Raw genomic sequence first — 20,811 nt, forward strand, 5'->3', positions numbered from 1 at the left:
GGAAAAACTGGTCAGTCTAGACACAGCCTGTGTGCTGTAATTCTGAGGATACATTTTGTAACCAGTGTCTGTAGGCAAAGGGTTTTCTTTTTTTCTTTTTGAGCTTGGCGGGCCCTCACCGTCTGCGCTCAGAATGCGAAACAGCCCTGACACAGCCGTAGAGATCAGCTGGGCGTAGGCGCAGAGCTGGGACTGTCCCACTGTGCGGCTTAGGGGCCACCGATGACAAGGGCTGGCTGAGCCCGACGTGCCCCCTCCTCCCGCAGCAATTCTCTGGCGCCGGGCCAGGGGCAGCTCTACCGGTAAAATGCTGCATTGACAGAGCTGCCTGATGCGACCCGGAGCCCTAAGGAAGAAGCCCCCTGGCCTGGCAGACATCTCTCCCCTCAGCGTCGTTAATCCTGCTCCCACACAGGCAGCAGCTGTGTCCACACGGGGGCTGGGCTGGTGTAATCGCGTCACTCGGGGGGGATTTTTCACACCCCTGAGCAACCACGTTGTCCCAGTACAGCCGTGCAGTGTGGTCTGCCTGTAGGTGAGATTTGCCGACATCTTTAGGGCCAAATCTTGGAACAAACTTTGCCCCTTTCCTCATTTCAGTGCTTCCTTGTGGCTCCGGTCGAGGCCTCAGCGCTAGAAGGGGGCAGGAGGACGAGTGTCGATGAAAACGGATTTGCTCGGACACCGTTCTGAACGGGGAGTGTCTCTGCGGTGCGGAGCGTAACACCGGAGGAGCTGGATGAAGAACCAGTCCCGTGGCTGCTTTCGCTCACTTCCCGAGTCACCCTCTGAGCCCGGAGCAGGGCTGCAGGCAACCGGCAGAGGAGAGATTGTGCTGTAGAGAGGAACCATGGATGGGCTCCCTGCTCACCCCGGGGGCCATAAATATCCCAAGTGTCTTCCCCTGGGGCATGGGGATGATCCGCAGCAGGGGAGTGTGTGTAGATTTCCTGTTCACACCCGACAGGCAGCACAAAGACGTTTTTGCTGGTGTCTCTGAGTCGGTCCCCCGGTGCCCCTCCAGGTCTCACTGATTTTCTCTTCTGTGTTAGCTCCTAGAAACGGACTAGAAACTGCAGAGGACGGTGCATGATGCCAGCTGACAATCACAGCGTTTTTACCCCCGTCACCTTCATCCTGACCGGATTCCCGGGTACGGAGGAGTCTCAGGTCTCGCTCGCCATCCCCTTCTGTCTGATGTACATTGCGGTGCTTCTGGGGAACTCTCTCCTCCTCTACATCATAGCGACAGAGCGAAGCCTCCATGAGCCCATGTACCTTTTCCTCTCCATGCTGGCTGCTGCAGACCTGCTGTTATCCACCACCACAGTGCCCAAGATGCTGGCCTTGTTCTGGTTCAGAGCAGGGGAAATTTCTTTTGCTGCCTGCCTCACACAGATGTTCTTCATCTATGTGAGTTTTTTTGCAGAATCAGCCATCCTGCTGGCCATGGCGTTTGATCGGTACGTTGCCATCTGCAACCCCCTGAGATACACCACCCTGCTCACCAAGCCTGTGGTCGGGAAGATCGGGCTGGCGGTTCTCACAAGGAGTTTCTGTTTCGCTTTCCCCATTGTCTTTCTCGTGATGCGAATGAAGATCTGCGGAAATAACCTCCTGCCTCACATCTATTGCGAGTTCATGACCCTATCCCGGCTGGCCTGTGACAGCATCACATTCAACATCTGGTACGACGTAACCAAGGCTATTTCAGTAATCGGCTTGGACGCTGTGCTCATTGCTGTGTCCTATGTGCTGATCCTCAGGGCCATCTTCCAGCGCCGGTACCAGGGTGCCCGACTCAAGGCCCTGCGCACCTGTGGCTCCCACGTCTGCGTCATTCTGTTGTACTACCTGCCAACTTTTGTCTCCTTCTGCAAATACCAATTTGGACAAATCATCCCTGGTTCTACTCTCAACCTCCTGGCCAACGTCTATGTGCTCCTTCTCCCCATGTTAAACCCCGTCATTTATGGGATGATGACAAAAGAGATCCTGAAGCGGGTGATCAAGATGTTTTTTTGATGCTGCAGCTGAAGCCTCCCGGCTGAGCTGAAAGAGTCAAGGAAATGCCTCGGGACTTGGAAATGAAAGCCGGGTTTTCTTCTGAATTGCCGTTGTATTGTAACGATGGCCTTTCACTTCGTGAACTTGACGTAATTCTTCATCCAAGTTGTCTCCATTATTCCGGGGCTGCCCTGGCTCCAGGAACGCTGCTTCCTTCCAAAAAAAGGCAGCTGGAGCGAATGAGTCTTGTGCTAATTTGAATTGGAACAGCAAAGCAAGAAAGAGCAAAGGTAAAGTCCCCACGGGAGGGAGGATGGTGTGTTCGTCTGCTCTGCGGCAAGCTGCATCTGAGCTACCCATAGAAGGTGTCACCAACGGGTCACAAAACCTGCACCGATGCACCAGTCTAATCAACTGTGAGACTGCACCAAAGAGAAGGGGGAACAGAAGAGCGGCCACACTGAGTCAGACCAAAGGTCCATTTAGCCCAGTCCACCAGCAGTGGCCAATGCCAGCTGCCCCAGAGGGAGGGGGCACAAGGGGAATCCCCCACCGGATCCAGAAGGAGGGTGCCAGAGCGTGTTCTGCTCCCAGCCTGCCCTGTCCCTTCGCCGTGAGCGCACTGTGGAGCAGTATGGCGGGCGGGGGCACGATTCCTCAGGGCACGGCGCAGGGATTCTGCGTCCCGTCTCCCCCCGTCCCAGCACCAGCACATTGGGGGACATCCACAAGGCTGCCACTGGCCGTGTTGGCCTGGAGACCCGCCCCGGAGGATGGAGCTGGGCCAGCACAGACCCTCCACCCCGCCCCACCGCAAACACGGCCAGGGACTGAGATTAGGCCCGGCTTAGCCAGGCTGGTCTCACTCGGGTCCCCACACAGGTGGCTTCACGGCCGGGACCCTGTGGGACAGAGGTTAGGAGGTGCCGTGGGGGAGGGGCTCATCAGCACATGCTCCCTGGTCCCAAATGCCCAGGGGGAGCGAGAGAGCAGAATCAGGGGTCTGGTTTATTTCATTCTAAGGCGGTGGTCCCCAACGCGGAACAAAGAGGGTCAGTGTCACATCCCCATGCTGCTGGTGTCCCAGAAGACGGGAGGGGAGGACAGGGGCTGGATCACTCCTTAACTGCTCTATTCTGTTCACACACACACACACACACACGCACCTCGACGTTGTGGTTCAGAGCACTGCTGGAGACAGGAAAAGCTGGACCATTGGTCTGACCCAGGCGGCTTCATGGCAGGGACCATGGGAGAGAGCGGTTAGGAGGTGCGGTAGGGGAGGGGTTCCTTGGCACATGCTCCCTGGTCCCTGCCCGCGACCGGGGGGAGTAGAAGATCAGATCAGGGGTTTGGTTTATTTCTTCCTAAGGGAAGTTTTGCTGCTGAGGGAAAGAGGCTGATTCCTCCAGGGGTGCGCAGGCTGGTTTAAAGTTCTGCTAATGTCACAAATCTCTGGGGGAATCTTCCCCCCCTTTCCCCCCTCCCGTTCCTGCAGCTGGGGAGACAAAATGTCCCAGCAGCTCCGAGAACGGGATGAGCTGGGTCAGACCAATGCTCCATCTTTTCCTGTCTCCAGAAGTGGCCTAAACCACCACTTTGGTGTGTGTCTGTGTCTGTGTGTGTGAAGGGTAAAGGGCAGCCAAGGTGATCCATCCCCTGTCCTCCCCTCCCATTCTTTGTGGCACCAGCAGCATGCGGCTGTGACATTGACCCTCTTCGTTAAGAGCCATTGATGGAGAATTCCCCCGGATTCACCTAATTCTTTTTATACCCCCCTTATACGTGCATCTAGTTCTTTTTTTGAACTCCTTTGTACTTGTGGCCCTCACAACATCCCCTGGCAGTGAGTTCCGCAGGTGAGCTCTGTGTCACATGAAAAATTTTTCGTATTCAATCCTCTTCCTGTTGATTACACCATAGAACCCCTGCTTTTGTATTGCATGACAAAGCTCACAGCATTTCTCTCTTCGTTTTCTCTACGTCCTGCAAGATTACACAGACTGTCCAGTAAAGACTCCTCCCCGGGGGCTGGGGCAGTGCTCCCCTGCTATCATGCCCCACCAGTTTCCCTCCCCCACAGCCTGCAGGCTCTCTGGGGGAGACCAAGCTCCAGAGGCTGCCGCCCCCTCCAGCAGCCTCCCTCTCCCGCAGCCTGCAGGCTGTCTATGGCTGGTAGGGCGCTGGGGCTGCCCTTTTTGCAGTGACTCCCCCCCCTCGCCCCGCACTGTAGGCTCTTTGGGGAGGGGCAGGCTCTGGGCCCCCATCCCCACGGGCTGCAGGCTCTCCACAGAGGACCAGACCTGAGGTTTGGGGTTGCAGGTTCCTAACCAGCGGGTAGGCAAGATGGTGCATCCCCAGCCCTGCTGGCTACTCCCCTGATGCTGCATCTGCCCCCAGTGGCCACTCTCAGTATCGCGTCCGTCCCCTCTCTGTGCCCCTGCCCTTCCCATTGCTCCTCTCTCGCCCCCGCCTTTCCATGGCACGGAAAACAGGCCCCTTCCCAGGACTGCAGGCTCGGGGTGCGGAGTCTGGGAGGAAGGGAGGCTGCAGGAGTATGCTGGGGGTGCAAGGTCTGGGTGGGAGGGAGGGTGCAGGAGTGGACTGGGGCTGAGGGTGCAGGGTCTGGGTGGGAGGGAGGGTGAAGCATCGGGATGGGGCACAGGGTCTGGGTGCAAGGGAGGGTGCAGGAGAAGACTGAGGGTGCAGGGTCTGGGTGGGAGGGAGTCTGCAGGAGCAGGCTGGGGGTGCAGTGTCTGGGTGGGAGGGGGGTGCAGGAGCAGACTGGGGCTGGGGGTGCAGGGTCTGGGTGGGAGGGAGGCTGCCGGAGCAGACTAGGGCTGCGGGTGCAGGGTCTGGGTGGGAGGGAGGCTGCCGGAGCAGACTGTGGCTGAGGGTGCAAGGTCTGGGTGGGAGGGAGGGTGCAGGAGCAGACTGGGGCTGAGGGTGCAAGGTCTGGGTGGGAGGGGGTGCAGGAGCAGACTGGGGCTGAGGGTACAAGGTCCGGGTGGGAGGGGGTGCAGGAGCAGACTGGGGCTGGGGGTGCAGGGTCTGGGTGGGAGGGGGGGTGCAGGAGCAGACTGTGGCTGGGGGTGCAGGGTCTGGGTGGGAGGGGGGGTGCAGGAGCAGACTGGGGCTGAGGGTACAAGGTCTGGGTGGGAGGGAGGGTGCAGAGGCAGGCTGGGGCTGAGGGTGCAGGGTCTGCGTGGGAGGGGGGGTGCAGGAGCAGACTGGGGCTGAGGGTACAAGGTCTGGGTGGGAGGGGGGGTGCAGGAGCAGACTGGGGCTGAGGGTACAAGGTCTGGGTGGGAGGGGGGGTGCAGGAGCAGACTGGGGCTGAGGGTGCAAGGTCTGGGTGGGAGGGTGGTGCAGGGGCAGACTGGGGCTGAGGGTACAAGGTCTGGGTGGGAGGGGGGTGCAGGAGCAGACTGGGGCTGAGGGTACAAGGTCTGGGTGGGAGGGGGGTGCAGGAGCAGACTGGGGCTGCGGGTGCAAGGTCTGGGTGGGAGGGAGGATGCAGGAGCAGACTGGGGCTGGGGGTGCAGGGTCTGGGTGGGAGGGTGGTGCAGGAGCAGACTGGGGCTGCGGGTGCAAGGTCTGGGTGGGAGGGGGGGTGCAGGAGCAGACTGGGGCTGCGGGTGCAGGGTCTGGGTGGGAGGGGGGGTGCAGGAGCAGACTGGGGCTGAGGGTGCAAGGTCTGGGTGGGAGGCAGGGTGCAGGGGCAGGCTGGGGCTGCGGGTGCAGGGTCTGGGTGGGAGGGGGGGTGCAGGAGCAGACTGGGGCTGAGGGTACAAGGTCTGGGTGGGAGGGGGGGTGCAGGAGCAGACTGGGGCTGAGGGTGCAAGGTCTGGGTGGGAGGGGGGTGCAGTATCAGACTGGGGCTGAGGGTGCAAGGTCTGGGTGGGAGGGGGGGTGCAGGAGCAGGCTGGGGCTGGGGTTCAGGCTCTAGCAGGGAACGAGGGGAAGGAGGGGCAGGTATTTGAGGCACTTATCTAAGGTGGCTTGCGGGGAAGCAGAGGAATCTCCACCCCGCCCTGTTCTTACAGGCACCGCCTCACGGGTCCCATTGGCCAGTTTTCCTGCCAATGGCAGTGATGGAGGCGGAGCGTGTGGGCAAACGCTTCCCTGCACAACTGTGCCCCGCCCTCCAGGCAGAAGCAGCCATGCAGGGGCTTCCATGCCAGCTCCCCACTGCTTCCCTCCACTGCGGGACAGGGGCAGCCCCAAGACACACAGTCCAGATCAAGGGAAGGTGGGGGCTGGATTCAGCCCACAGGCTGTAGGTTCCCCATCCCCCATCTAGAGGTTCCCTTCCGTCCATCCAACACGGAACCTCTCAGGCCCCCACACAGTAACATGTGAAATTCAGACCCCAACCCTGGGTGCCTCCGAGAGGCAGTGCCCCCCCCCCCCCCCCGGCATCCACAAGCCCAGAGGCTGGGGGAAGGGAAGAAACGTCTTTGCTAAAAGGAGGGAAGTAACGTGACAGGGCTCATCACCAACGCCACGAGTAACAGCCCCACCCCACGGAGACTGGGCAGTGTCCTTCTCTCCCGTTCTTGCATCCAACACGGTAAATGTCCCTTCACAGGCACAACCCTTCTCTGCATCCCGGCACGTGCACTGCCCTTGGTCAGGGCAGACCCAGTGTCCAGAGGTAAAGCCGCAGGGTTCACCGGCCAACGTCTATTGCTCCCCTGAATGATCCTCCTCCACCTGCTCTCTGCCGCCGCACTGCTGGCCACGCGCCGTGCCTCCGCCACCGCCCTGCTGGCCACGCGCCGTGCCTCCGCCACCGCCCTGCTGGCCATGCGCCGTGCCTCCACCACCGCCCTGCTGGCCATGCGCCGTGCCTCCACCACCGCCCTGCTGGCCATGCGCCGTGCCTCCACCACCGCCCTGCTGGCCACACGTCACAGCTCTCTGCCGCCGCACTGCTGGCCACGCGCCGTGCCTCCACCACCGCCCTGCTGGCCACACGTCACAGCTCTCTGCCGCCGCCCTGCTGGCCACACGTCACGGCTCTCTGCCACCGCCCTGCTGGCCACACGACACAGCTCTCTGCCACCGCCCTGCTGGCCACTCGCCGTGCCTCCACCACCGCCCTGCTGGCCACACATCACGGCTCTCTGCCACCGCCCTGCTGGCCACGCGCCGTGCCTCCACCACTGCCCTGCTGGCCACACGTCACGGCTCTCTGCCACCGCCCTGATGGCCACGCGCCATGCCTCCACCACCGCCCTGCTGGCCACACGTCATAGACTCATAGACTCATAGACTTTAAGGTCAGAAGGGACCATTATGATCATCTAGTCTGACCCCCTGCACAGTGCAGGCACAGAATCTCACCCACCCCTCTTAGAATAATCCTCTCACCTATGTCTCAGATATTGAAGCCTTCCAATACTTTGAAGGCCCCAACATGCAGAGAGTCCTTCAGCTGTGATCTGTGCCCAATGCTACAGAGGAAGGCGAAAAACCTTCAGGGCCTCTGCCAATCTACCCTGGAGGAAAATTCCTTCCTGACCCCAAATATGGCGATCAGCTAAACCCTGAGCATGTGGGCAAGACTCACCAGCCAGACACCCAGAAAGTTCCCTATAGCAACTCCTATCATCCCTCTATTGACCTATTTCCAACTGGAAATGAATGGTCAATTAGTTACCAAGATCATGTTATTTCATCCAACCATCCCCTTATCATAGAATCAGAACTGGAAGAGACCTCAGAAGGTCGTCAAGTCCAGCCCTCCGCTCTAGGCAGGACCAATCCCATCTAAATCAACCCGGTCAGGGCTTTGTCAAGCCGAGACTTAAACACCTCTAGGGATGGAGACTCCACTACTTCCCTAGGGAACCCATTCCAATGCTTCACTACCCTCCTAGTAAAATAGTTTTTCCTAATATCCAATCTGGACCTCTCCCACCACAACTTGAGACCATTGCTCCTTGTTCTGCCATCTGTCACTACTGAGAACAGCCTCTCTCCATCCTCTTTGGAACCTCCCTTCAGGAAGTTGAAGGCTGCTATCAAGTCCCCCCTCACTCTTCGCTTCTGCAGACTAAACAGACCCAAGTCCCTCAGCCTCTCCTCGTAGGTCATATGCTCCAGACCCCTAATCATTTTGGTTGCCCTCCGCTGGACCCTCTCCAATGCGTCCGCATCCTTTTTGTAGTGGGGGGCCCAGAACTGGACACAGTACTCCAGATGTGGCCTCACCAAAGCCGAATAAAGGGGAATAATGACATCTCTGGATCTGCTGGCAATGCTCCTCTTAATGCATCCTAATATGCCATTAGCCTTCTTGGCTACAAGGGCACACTGCTGACTCATATCTAGCTTCTCATCCACTGTAACCCCCAGGTCCTTTTCTGCAGAACTACTACTTAACTGGTTGGTCCCCAGCCTGTAACAATGCTGGGGATTCTTCCGTCCCAAGTGCAGGACTCTACACTTGTCTTTGTTGAATCTCATGAGATTTCTAGTGGCCCAATCCTCCAATTTGTCTAAGTCACTCTGGACCCTATCTCTGCCCTTAAGCGTATCTACATCTCCCCCTAGCTTAGTGTCATCTGCAAACTTGCTGAGGGTGCAATCTATCCCCTCATCCAGGTCATTAATAAAGATATTGAACAAAACCGGTCCTAGAACCGAACCTTGGGGCACTCCACTAGAAACCGACCGCCATCCTGACATCGAACCGTTGATCACTACCCGCTGGGCCCGGCCTTCTAGCCATCTTTCTATCCATCTTATCGTCCATTTATCCAATCCGCATTCCCTTAACTTGCTGGCAAGAATATTGTGGGAGACCGTATCAAAAGCCTTGCTAAAGTCAAGGTATATAACATCCACTGACTTTCCCATGTCCACTGAGCCAGTTACCTCATCATAGAAGCTAATCAGATTGGTCAAGCACGACTTGCCCTTTGTGAATCCATGCTGACTATTCCTGATCACTTTCCTCTCATTCAAGTGTCTCAAAATGGATTCCTTTAGGATCCCTTCCATGATTTTTCCAGGAACCGAGGTAAGACTGACCGGCCTATAGTTCCCTGGATCGTCCTTCTTCCCTTTTTTGAAGATGGGCACTACATTTGCCTTTTTCCAATCATCCGGGATTTCTCCCGATCTCCACAACTTTTCAAAGATAATGGCCAAAGGCTCCTCAATGACATTTGCCAACTCCTTCAGTACCCTTGGGTGCATTAAGTCTGGACCCATGGATTTGTGTACGTTTAGTTTTTCTAAATAGTTCCTAACCTGTTCTTTACCCACCAAGGGCTGTCCATCTTCTTCCCATCTTGCGTCGCTTAGCACAGGAGTCCAGGAGCCGACCTTGTCCGTGAATACAGAGGCAAAGAAAGCATTGAGTACTTCAGCTTTCCCCACATCCTCTGTCACTAGGTTACCTCCTTCATCCATTAGGGACTGCACACCCTCTCTGATCACCTTCTTTTTGTTGACATGCCTGTAGAAACCTTTTTTGTTATCCTTCACATCCTTAGCCAGTCGCAACTCCATTTGCGCTTTCGCCTTCCTGATAACCCCCCGGCATTCTCGAAATATACATTTAAGCTTCTCCCTAGTCATTTGTCCAAGTTTCCACTTTCTGTAAGCTTCCTTTTTGTGCTTAAGTACACCAAGGATTTCCCCTGTAAGCCAATCCGGTCTCCTACCAGGTTTGCCTCTCTTGCTACGCGTCGGGATGGTTTCTTTCTGTGCCTTCAATAAGGCTTCTTTAAAATACTGCCAGCTGTCCTGGACTCCTTTCCCCTTCATGTTAACATCCCAGGGGATTCTTTCCATCAGATCTCTGAGGGAGTCAAAATCTGCTTTTTTGAAGTCCAAGGTGTGTATTTTACTACTCTCTTTTCTTCCTTTGGTCAGGATCCTGAAATCTACCATCTCATGATCACTGCTTCCCAGGTTGTCACCCACCTCTACGTCCCCTATTAGTTCCTCCCTGTTTGTGAGGAGAAGGTCAAGCTGCGCACGGCCCCTGGTCGGATCCTTCAGCACTTGTACCAAGAAGTTATCCCCAACATTCTCCAAAAACTTCCTGGATTGCCTGTGTACTGCCGTATTGGTTTCCCAACAGATGTCAGGGTGATTAAAGTCCCCCATGAGAACCAGGGCCTGCGATCTGGAAGCTTCGCTCAGTTGTTCGAAGAAAGCCTCATCTACCTCATCCACCTGGTTCGGTGGCCTGTAGCAGACACCAACCACAACATCACTGCTGTTTGCTCCTTTAAACCTGACCCATAGACTTTCAACAAGTTTTTCTCCCTCTTTATACTGGAGTTCAGAGCAATCATAGTGCTCTCTTACATATAGTGCAACTCCTCCTCCTTTTCTCCCCTGCCTATTCTTCCTGAACAATCTATACCCTTCCATGACAGCGCTCCAGTCATGCGAGTCATCCCACCAAGTCTCTGTTATCCCAATTAAATCATATTTCTTGGCCTGGGCCAGGGTCTCCAGTTCTTCCTGCTTGTTGCCCAGGCTTCTCGCATTAGTGTACAAACACTTCAGGTAACCAGTTGATTGCACTATCTTCTCCATTCGAAACATGGGTCCTCCTTTCTTGCCCCTTCCTCTCTGCATTTCTTCCCGGTATCTGACTTTCCCACTCCCCTCAGGGTTTTGGTCACCGTCCCCCGACGAACCTAGTTTAAAGCCCTCCTCACGAGGTTTGCAAGCCTGCCCGCAAAGATGCTCCTTCCTCTCTTCGTTAGGTGGATCCCATCTCTTCCTAACAATCCTTGTGCCCGGAACAGAGTCCCATGGTCGAAGAAACCAAAGCCCTCTCTGCGACACCACCTGCGCAACCACGCATTTACGTCCTCAATTCGACGATCCCTGCCCAGTCCTTTCCCTTCAACAGGGAGGATGGACGAGAACACCACCTGCGCTCCAAAGTCTTGGATCCTTCTTCCCAGTGCTACATAATCCGCAGCAACCCGCTCAAGGTCATTCTTGGCCTTATCATTCGTTCCTACATGGAGAAGCAGGAAGGGGTAGTGATCTGAAGGTTTGATCAGCTTGCTAAGCCTCTCAGTGACATCCCGAATGCGAGCTCCCGGTAAGCAGCACACCTCTCAAGATTCCAGGTCCGGACGGCAGAGGGATGGCTTAGTCCCTCTTAGGAGGGAGTCCCCGACCACCACCACCCGTCGTTTCCTTTTGGGGGTGGTGGCCGTGGAACCCCCATCCCTAGGACTACGCATCCCATGCCTTTTAGTAGATGGTGCTCCCTTCTGGTTTCTACCTTGTGAGGTCCCTTCCAGAGCATTCAGCACTGCAGAGCCTGTGGAGAGAGCTTGAAAGCGATTGCTTACCTCTATAGCATCGGGGGAATCCCGTGCTGGCCTTTTTCCCCTTCTAGAAGTTACATGCTGCCAGTTCTCCTCTTGGTCGCGTACTGCCCTTACTGGCTCCTCTGCCTGCCGTGCTTGAAGGATCAATTGCTGCCTTCTATCGAGGAAGTCTTCATCATCTCTGATCAAGTGTAAGGTCGACACTTGGGCCTCCAGTCCTCTAATTTTTTCTTCCAAAATCTCGACCAGCTTGCACTTGGTGCAGATGAAATCCGTTCTTTCTTCCGGGAGGAAGACAAACATGGCACACGCCGTGCAGGTAACAACAGCAGCAGACGCATCATCAACCATCGCTGCTGTCCTGGAGAAGGGATTTAAAAAGAAAGACAAGAGAACCTCCCGCCCTTCCCTCTCCCCTTCAGAACTCCCTCTCAAAACTCCCTGTTAGCAATCACCTGTTCGCAAGCTCCTTGGTCGCTTGCCCACTGCCTTATAAAGCCCCTCCCCCTACCAAGGCTCAGCCAATCAGCAGAGGCTTCTACAATTCAAACTTTAATTAGAAGCCAACAGTTTCCACCTGCCAATCACAGCACAAACTCTATCAAGGGGAGGGGGGAAGGGGGAAAAAAAAAAAAAAAAAAAAAAAACCTCACACTCAAACACAGGGGAAAATAAATAAATAAATAAACAAACAAACAAACAAACAAACAAGAACACACACAACCCTCACTCACAAACACAAGCTCAGCATACAGCAAGAAAGCCCCAAGCACAACACCCACTTCTCCCAAGACTCCTGTATCTACTTCTCCTACTCCTCTCATGGCTCTCTGCCACTGCCCTGCTGGCCACACATTACAGCACTTTGCTGCCACCCCGCCCTGTTGGCCACTTGCCGTACCTCCATCACTGCACTGATGACCAGGACTGTGTCTAGACTGGCCAGCTGTCTACACTGACTGCTTGAATTTCCGCAAAAGCACTGACTTCCTACTGTCTGAAATCAGTGCTTCTTGCGGAAATACTATGCTGCTCCCATTCGGGCAAATGTCCCTTTTGCGCAAAACTTTTGCGCAAAAGGGCCAGTGTAGACAGCAGAGATTTGTTTTGCGCAAAAAAGCCCCGATCGCGAAAATGGCAATCGGGGCTTTTTTGCGCAAAAGCACGTCTAGATTGACCACGGGCGCTTTTCCGCAAAAAGTGATTTTGCGGAAAAGCGTCTCTGCCAATCTAGATGCTCTTTTCCGAAAATGCTTTTAATGGAAAACTTTTCCGTTAAAAGCATTTCCGGAAAATCATGCCAGTCTAGACGTAGCCCACATGTCACGGGTCTCTGCTGCCACCCTCCTGGCTGTACACCGTGTGTGCACCGCTGCACTGCTGACCACACACCATGCCTCCACCACTGCCCTATTCACCACTCATCACGCCAGATTGATATTATTTCAAAATAACGGATTGCTGTGTGGACACGCACAATGATATTTTGAAGTTACATCAATTGTTCCAAGATAGTGCTGCTGTGTAGACGTACCCACAGAGTTGAGCAGGGCTCTTTCAGCTCACTGTGAACCCTTCCCTTTGTAACCCATTAAGCACAATCCTTCTTGTTTGTGTTCCTCCAAAATGACACACCTTGGTCTCCACATTTTAGATAAGCCCACATGTCAGACAAACGGAGCTGGTGCTGGGTGACAAATGGAGTGGATTGCCAAGAGCAAGACACCGCTCCATGTGCTGACTATGGGATCCATTGAGCAAAGCAGGGGTCCACTATATTTGCATAGCCACGCCCAGGGTCTCTGCTTTCCACATGCTGGGAGGGAAGCTTTTCTTCAGCTCCTGCTTCCTTGTACAAGGGTTCCCGTGGGTCGCAGAGCTCGGAGTCACCTACCCACTGAATCGGGGCAGAGGGACTCTCCTTCATGTGAGGCAGCCGAGTGTTCACTGTGCATGGAAACGATGGGCATGAACCAGTCTCGCTGCCCTACGCTACCCAGGCCCTGAACCTGGCTGCTCGCCACTAACTCCAGGTTCCTGCCCCAAAACAAGGATCCAATTTTGTGGGTCACCATTAGCCACCTCTCCAGCACTTCACAAGGCCCTGGGGAGCCCTGGGGATAACACAAATGCTGCTTCCTTTAAGAGGAATGGAGAGTTCCCTAGAAATGTGAGGGGGGGAACCAAACTGCTACAACTAATACGCATGGAATAGAAACTCAGACCAAGCTAGTCAGATAGGTTCCTCCCCTTTCTCCCTCTCTCTCTCTCGCTCTCTCTCAGTCTGTGGCAGAGCGGGAGGATTCTCCATTCACAATGCAGAATGCATTTTGTCATGAACACATCCTCAGACCCCGAGGTGTCCCCTCAGTGAAAGGCTCCACAGGCCCCTCCCCACTCTGTGGAACATTCCGGATTTTATTTGTAGGCAGCGCAAGCCCCTCTGTTGAGAGGTTCCTTCATTGACCTCCATGTGGGGTCAAGGCCTTGCACTTGTCTGAGGATTTTCCATTGATGAGCTAGGATGGAGCCAGGCCGGCCTACAGCTCCCGGTGTTACATCCCCGGCTAACCAGGGTGAGTGGGAACGCTCTTCTGAAGTGGCCAACACCACCACCCACTGTCCAGCTGACTGAGGCTACATTTACACTGCAGGCTTCTTGCGCAACAGAGCGTCCACACTGCATGGACGCTCTCTCGTAAGAAAGCCCTAATTGCCATTCACAGAATGGCCACCAGAGCACCTGCGCGTCTTCCGATAGGCTGTTTTTGTGCCAAAAAAAATTGTTTCCCATCCACACACCTTTTTGCACAAGAGCCTTTGCCCAAAAAGGAGTTACTCCTCATAGAAAGAGGAATACCTGTACCGCAAAACCCCTCTGTTCTGTCGATTCACTGTAAATTTCCTTGCACAAAGACACGCTTGATGTGTGGATGCTCTGAGAGTTTTTGTGCAAAAACTCTACTGTGCAGACGTAGCCTGAATTCTCCTCCAACTCCTTAAAACACACTGTCAATGCCGATACAATATGGCTTAGCTATGGTCAGGGCATGCCTGTCGCAAAGGTGACGAATTGTAGGGAATTGAAAACTTTCTGCACAGGAAATTCATGCGACTCTCCCTGGGTAAAGGCTCCATAGGACGTGTGTGCAGTGCAGTGAGTTTGCCACGTCGGAGATGGAAGTTGTGAAAGAACAGGGCACTCTTTGCTTGGGACCTCTGTATATAAGTGACCTTTCTAAATAATGTTCTAAAGGAGCCAGGCTCAGACAAAGCCAGGGAGGGGAAAGGGTTAATTCTCGGCTGCTGTTTCCCACCGGCATCAGTCTCAGAGGCCAGGTCCCGGGAGCTCCGTACTGGCTCCGAGCCCCCGCTGGGATACCCAGGGCTGCTGTATAAACACCCCTGTCCCTCAGCCCTGTGCAGTGCGGCTTCCCCATCCCTTCAGTTCCCTGTGCCCAGACAGCGATCGCTCATCCCGGCCGTGGCAGGAGTCTGGTGAGTCCTGGGCAGGGCAGGGATCTGCCCCGGGGTGGCTGGAAAACCCTGGCTTCTAGGAAATGTGGGAAGGGGGGTTGGCTGGAACAGGGCTGCCTCCCTCGCACTGCAGGGCAGCACGGCAGCCTCTGGCCCTGAGCAAACGCCCCTGGCCCGACGCGGAGGGGCAGTGTCAGGCCGCGGGTGCGGGTGACACTGACCCTCGCCCACAGGAGTTGGGGGGGCGCTGGCTGTGGGGCTCAGCGGTGCTGGGCTCGGCCATTCTTGGCTAACGGGGCTGGTTAGAAGGAACCTCCTTTAGGATCCCCTCCGGCCCTACCATCCTCTCACCCCCTCCACACAGGGACACGGCCCGTCAGTCACTGGGGGCTCAGGGCTGGGCCCAGTGCGGGTGCAGCGGGGCCAAGGGGCAGAGCTGGGACTGTCCCACCGTGGGGCCCAGGAGTCACTGATGACCAGGGCTGGGTGAGCCTGACGTGCCCTAACCTGCCGTGGCAATTCTCCATCGCAGGGCTACGGGAAGCTCTACCAGTGCAATGCTGCATTGACAGAGCTGCCTGATGCCTCCTGGAGTCATGGCTGGACGCAGTGCGGGCTGGGCTGGACAGGGGAAGTGCTGACCAGCACCCGGTGACCAAGGGGTTAAACTCAGGCAGCTAGCAAAGGTGTTGCCCGGGCACCAGAGGACCAATGGGCAAACGGTGATGAAATCTGAATTGGATCTAGATTTTCTTTGTGTGGGAGAGAAACACCAGGAGTCGAGGGACACAGAATGATTGAAACCGAGGCAGGAATGCCAGGCCTCCGAGGAATTCAGGGCATAGGAGAGGACAGAACAAGGAGAAATTAGAAGGAAATAAGGAAAAAGTTTTCCATTAAAAGCGTTTTCGGAAAAGAGCATCTAGATTGGCACGGACGCTTTGCCGCAAAAGCACTTTTTGCAGAAAAGCGTCCGTGGCCAATCTAGACTCACTTTTACGCAAAAAAGCCCCGACTGCCATTTTTGCCATCGGGACTTTTTTGCGCAAAACAAATCTCATAGAATCATAGAACTGGAAGAGACCTCAGAAGGTCATCAAGTCCAGCCCCCTGCTCTAGGCAGAACCAATTCCAACTAAATCAACCCGGCCAGGGCTTTGTCAAGCCGAGACTTAAACACCTCTAGGGATGGAGACTCCACTGCTTCCCTAGGTAACCCATTCCAGTGCTTCACCACCCTCCTAGTGAAATAGTTTCTCCTAATATCCAACCTGGACCTCTCCCACCACAACTTGAGCCCATTGCGCCTTGCTCTGTCATCTGTCACTACTGAGAACAGCCTCTCTCCATCCTCTTTGGAACCTCCCTTCAGGAAGTTGAAGGCTGCTCTCAAATCCCCCCTCACTCTTCTCTTCTGCAGACTAAACAGACCCAAGTCCCTCAGCCTCTCCTCATAAGTCATATGCTCCAGCCCCCTAATCATTTTGGTTGCCCTCCACTGGACCCTCTCCAATGCGTCCACATCCTTTTTGTAGTGGGGGGCCCAGAACTGGACACAATACTCCAGATGCGGCCTCACCAAAGCCGAATAAAGAGGAATAATGACATCTCTGGATCTGTTGTCAATGCTCCTCTTAATGCAACCTAATATGCCATTAGCCTTCTTGGCTACAAGGGCACACTGTTGACTCATAGCTAGCTTCTCATCCACTGTAACCCCCAGATCCTTTTCTGCAGAACTACTACTTAACCGGTTGGTCCCCAGCTTGTAACTATGCTTGGGATTCTTCCGTCCCAAGTGCAGGACTCTACCCTTGTCCTTGTTGAACCTCATCAGATTTCTTGTGGCCCAATCCTCCAATTTGTCTAAGTCACTCTGGACCCTATCTCTGCCCTTAAGCGTATCTACCTCTCCCCTTATCTTAGTGTCATCCGCAAACTTGCTGAGGGTGCAATCCATCCCCTCATCCAGATCATTAATAAAGATATTGAACAAAAACGGTCCTAGAACCGAACCTTGGGGCACTCCCCTAGAAACCGACCGCCATACTGACATCGAGCCATTGATCACTACCCGCTGGGCCCGGCCTTCTAGCCATCTTTCTATCCATCTTACCATCCATTTATCCAATCCACATTCCCTTAACTTGCTGGCAAGAATATTGTGGGAGACCGTAACAAAAGCCTTGCTAAAGTCAAGGTATGTAACATCCACTGACTTCCCCATGTCCACAGAGCCAGTTACCTCATCATAGAAGCTAATCAGATTGGTCAGGCACAACTTGCCCTTTGTGAATCCATGCTGACTATTCCTAATCACTTTCCTCTCATCCAAGTGCCTCAATATGGATTCCTTAAGGATCCCTTCCATGATTTTTCCAGGAACCGAAGTAAGACTGACCGGCCTATAGTTCCCTGGATCATCCTTCTTCCCTTTTTTGAAGATGGGCACTACATTTGCCTTTTTCCAGTCATCTGGGATTTCTCCCGATCTCCACGACTTTTCAAAGATAATGGCCAAAGGCTCCACAATGACATTTGCCAACTCCCTCATTACCCTCGGATGCACTAAGTCCGGACCCATGGATTTATGTACGGTTAGCTTTTCTAAATAGTTCCTAACCTGTTCTTTACCCACAACGGGCTGTCCATCTTCATCCCATCTTGCGTCACTTGGCGCAGAAGTCGAGGAGCTGACCTTGTCCGTGAATACAGAGGCAAAGAAAGCATTGGGTACTTCAGCTTTCCCCACATCATCTGTCACTAGGTTACCTCCTTCATCCATTAGGGGCCGCACGCCCTCTCTGATCACCTTCTTCTTGTTAACAAACCTTTCTTGTTATCCTTCACATCCTTAGCCAGTCGCAATTCCATTTGTGCTTTCGCCTTCCTGATAACCCCCCGGCATTCTCGAGCTATACATTTAAACTCCTCCCTGGTCATTTGTCCAAGTTTCCACTCTTTGTAAGCTTCCTTTTTGTGCTTAATTTCACCACTCCGGTCTCCTACCAGGTTTGCCTCTCTTGCTACGTGTCGGGATGGTTTCTTTCTGTGCCTTCAATAAGGATTCTTTAAAATGCTGCCAGCTGTCCCAGGCTCCTTTCCCTTCATGTGAGCATCCCAGGGGATTCTGCCCATCAGATCTCGGAGGGAGTCAAAATCTGCTTTTTTGAAGTCCAAGGTGTGTATTTTACTGCTCTCTTTTCTTCCTTTCGTCAGGATCCTGAAATCTACCATCTCATGATCACTGCTTCCCAGGTTGTCACCCACCTCCACTTCCCCTATTAGTTCCTCCCTGTTTGTGAGCAGAAGGTCAAGCTGCGCACGGCCCCTGGTCGGATCCTTCAGCACCTGTGTCAAGAAGTTATCCCCAATATTCTCCAAAAACTTCCTGGATTGCCTGTGTACTGCCGTATTGGTTTCCCAGCAGATGTCAGGGTGATTAAAGTCCCCCACGAGAACCAGGGCCTGCGATCTGGAAGCTTTCCTCAGTTGTCCATAGAAAGCCTCATCTACCTCACCCACCTGATTCGGTGGCCTGTAGCAAACACCAACCACAGCATCAATGCTGTTGTTTGCTCCTTTAAACTTAACCCATAGATTCTCAACAGGTTTTTCTCCCTCTTTATACTGGAGTTCAGAGCAATCGTAGTGCTCTCTTACATATAGTGCAACTCCTCCTCCTTTTCTCCCCTGCCTGTTGTTCCTGAACAGTCTGTACCCTTCCATGACAGCGCTCCAGTCATGCGAGTCATCCCACCAAGTCTCTGTTATCCCAATTAAATCATATTTCTTGGTCTGGGCCAGGGCCTCCAGTTCTTCCTGTTTGTTGCCCAGGCTTCTCGCATTAGAGTACAAACACTTCAGGTAACCAGTTGATCGTCCTATCTTCTCCATTCGAAACATGGGTCCTCCTTTCTTGCCCCTTCCTCTCTGCATTTCTTCCCGGTATCCGACTTTCCCATTCCCCTCAGGGTTTTGGTCACCGTCCCCCGACGAACCTAGTTTAAAGCCCTCCTCACGAGGTTTGCAAGCCTGCCCGCGAAGATGCTCCTTCCTCTCTTCGTTAGGTGGATCCCATCTCTTCCTAACAATCCTTGCACCCGGAACAGAGTCCCATGGTCGAAGAAACCAAAGCCCTCTCTGCGACACCATCTGCGCAACCACGCATTTACGTCCTCAATTCGACGATCCCTGCCCAGTCCTTTCCCTTCAACAGGGAGGATGGAGGAGAATACCACTTGCGCTCCGAATTCTTGGATCCTTCTTCCTAGCGCTACATAATCCGCAATAACACGCTCAAGATCATTCTTGGCCGTATCATTAGTTCTCACGTGGAGAAGCAGGAAGGGGTAGCAATCCGAAGGTTTGATCAGCTTGGAAAGCCTCTCAGTGACATCCTGAATGCGAGCTCCCGGTAAGCAGCACACCTCTCGAGATTCCAGGGCCGGACGGCAGAGGGATGGCTCAGTCCCTCTTAGAAGGGAGTCCCCGACCACCACCACCCGTCGTTTCCTTTTGGGCGTGGTGGCCGTGGAACCCCCATCCGTAGGACTACACATCCCATGCCTTCCAGTAGATGGTGCTCCCTTCTGGTTTGTTCCTTGTGAGGTCCCTTCCAGAGCTTTCAGCACTGCAGAGCCTGTGGAGAGAGCTTGAAAGCGATTGCTTACCTCTATAGCATCGGGGGATTCCCGTGCTGGCCTTTTTCCCCTGTCTACACTGTTTTCCTCAGCTATCTACACTGGCCATTTTGGACAAAAGTTTTGACCAAAAGGGACTTTTGCCCAAACGGGAGCAGCATAGTATTTCTGCTAAAAGCACTGATTTCTTTCAGTAGGAAGTCAGTGCTTTTCGGAAATTCAAGCCGCCAGTGTAGACAACTGGCAAGTTTTTCCGGAAAAGCGGCTCATTTACTGGAAAAACTGGTCAATCTAGACACAGCCTGTGTGCTGTAATTCTGAGGATACATTTTGTAACCAGTGTCTGTAGGCAAAGGGTTTTCTTTTTTTCTTTTTGAGCTTGGCGGGCCCTCACCGTCTGCGCTCAGAATGCGAAACATCCCTGACACAGCCGTAGAGATCAGCTGGGCGTAGGCGCAGAGCTGGGACTGTCCCACTGTGGGGCTTAGGGGCCACCGAGGACAAGGGCTGGCTGAGCCCGACGTGCCCCCTCCTCCCGCGGCAATTCTCTGGCGCCGGGCCAGGGGCAGCTCTACCGGTAAAATGCTGCATTGACAGAGCTGCCTGATGCGACCCGGAGCCCTAAGGAAGAAGCCCCCTGGCCTGGCAGACATCTCTCCCCTCTGCGTCGTTAATCCTGCTCCCACACAGGCAGCAGCTGTGTCCACACGGGGGCTGGGCTGGTGTAATCGCATCACTCGGGGGGGATTTTTCACACCCCTGAGCAACCAAGTTGTCCCAGTACAGCCGTGCAGTGTGGTCTGCCTGTAGGTGAGATTTGCCGACATCTTTAGGGCCAAATCCTGGAAAAACCTGTGCACCTTTCCTCGTTTCAGCGCTTCCTTGTGGCTCGGATCGAGGCCTCAGCGCCTGAAGGGGGCAGGAGGACGAGTGTCGATGAAAACGGATTTGCTCGGACACCGTTCTGAACGGGGAGTGTCTCTGCGGTGCGGAGCGTAACACCGGAGGAGCTGGATGAAGAACCAGTCACGTGGCTGCTTTCGCTCACTTCCCGAGTCACCCTCTGAGCCCGGAGCAGGGCTGCAGGCAACCGGCAGAGGAGAGATTGTGCTGTAGAGAGGAACCATGGATGGGCTCCCTGCTCACCCCGGGGGCCATAAATATCCCAAGTGTCTTCCCCTGGGGCATGGGGATGATCCGCAGCAGGGGAGTGTGTGTAGATTTCCTGTTCACACCCGACAGGCAGCACAAAGACGTTTTTGCTGGTGTCTCTGAGTCGGTCCCCCGGTGCCCCTCCAGGTCTCACTGATTTTCTCTTCTGTGTTAGCTCCTAGAAACGGACTAGAAACTGCAGAGGACGGTGC

At 54.4% G+C, this 20,811-nt stretch overlaps 1 protein-coding gene across 1 annotated transcript; it reads left to right on the forward strand.

The window, feature by feature from the left end:
- The first annotated feature begins 1,089 nt into the window (after positions 1 to 1,089).
- Positions 1,090 to 2,025, forward strand: LOC102460928 (olfactory receptor 52B2-like). Its single transcript, XM_075922535.1, has one exon. It carries the CDS (start codon positions 1,090 to 1,092, stop codon positions 2,023 to 2,025), a length of 936 nt encoding a protein of 311 aa, XP_075778650.1.
- The last annotated feature ends 18,786 nt before the right edge of the window (positions 2,026 to 20,811 follow it).

This window comes from Pelodiscus sinensis, chromosome 1 (assembly GCF_049634645.1).
Source record: "Pelodiscus sinensis isolate JC-2024 chromosome 1, ASM4963464v1, whole genome shotgun sequence".
NCBI classification, from domain to species: Eukaryota; Metazoa; Chordata; order Testudines; family Trionychidae; genus Pelodiscus; species Pelodiscus sinensis.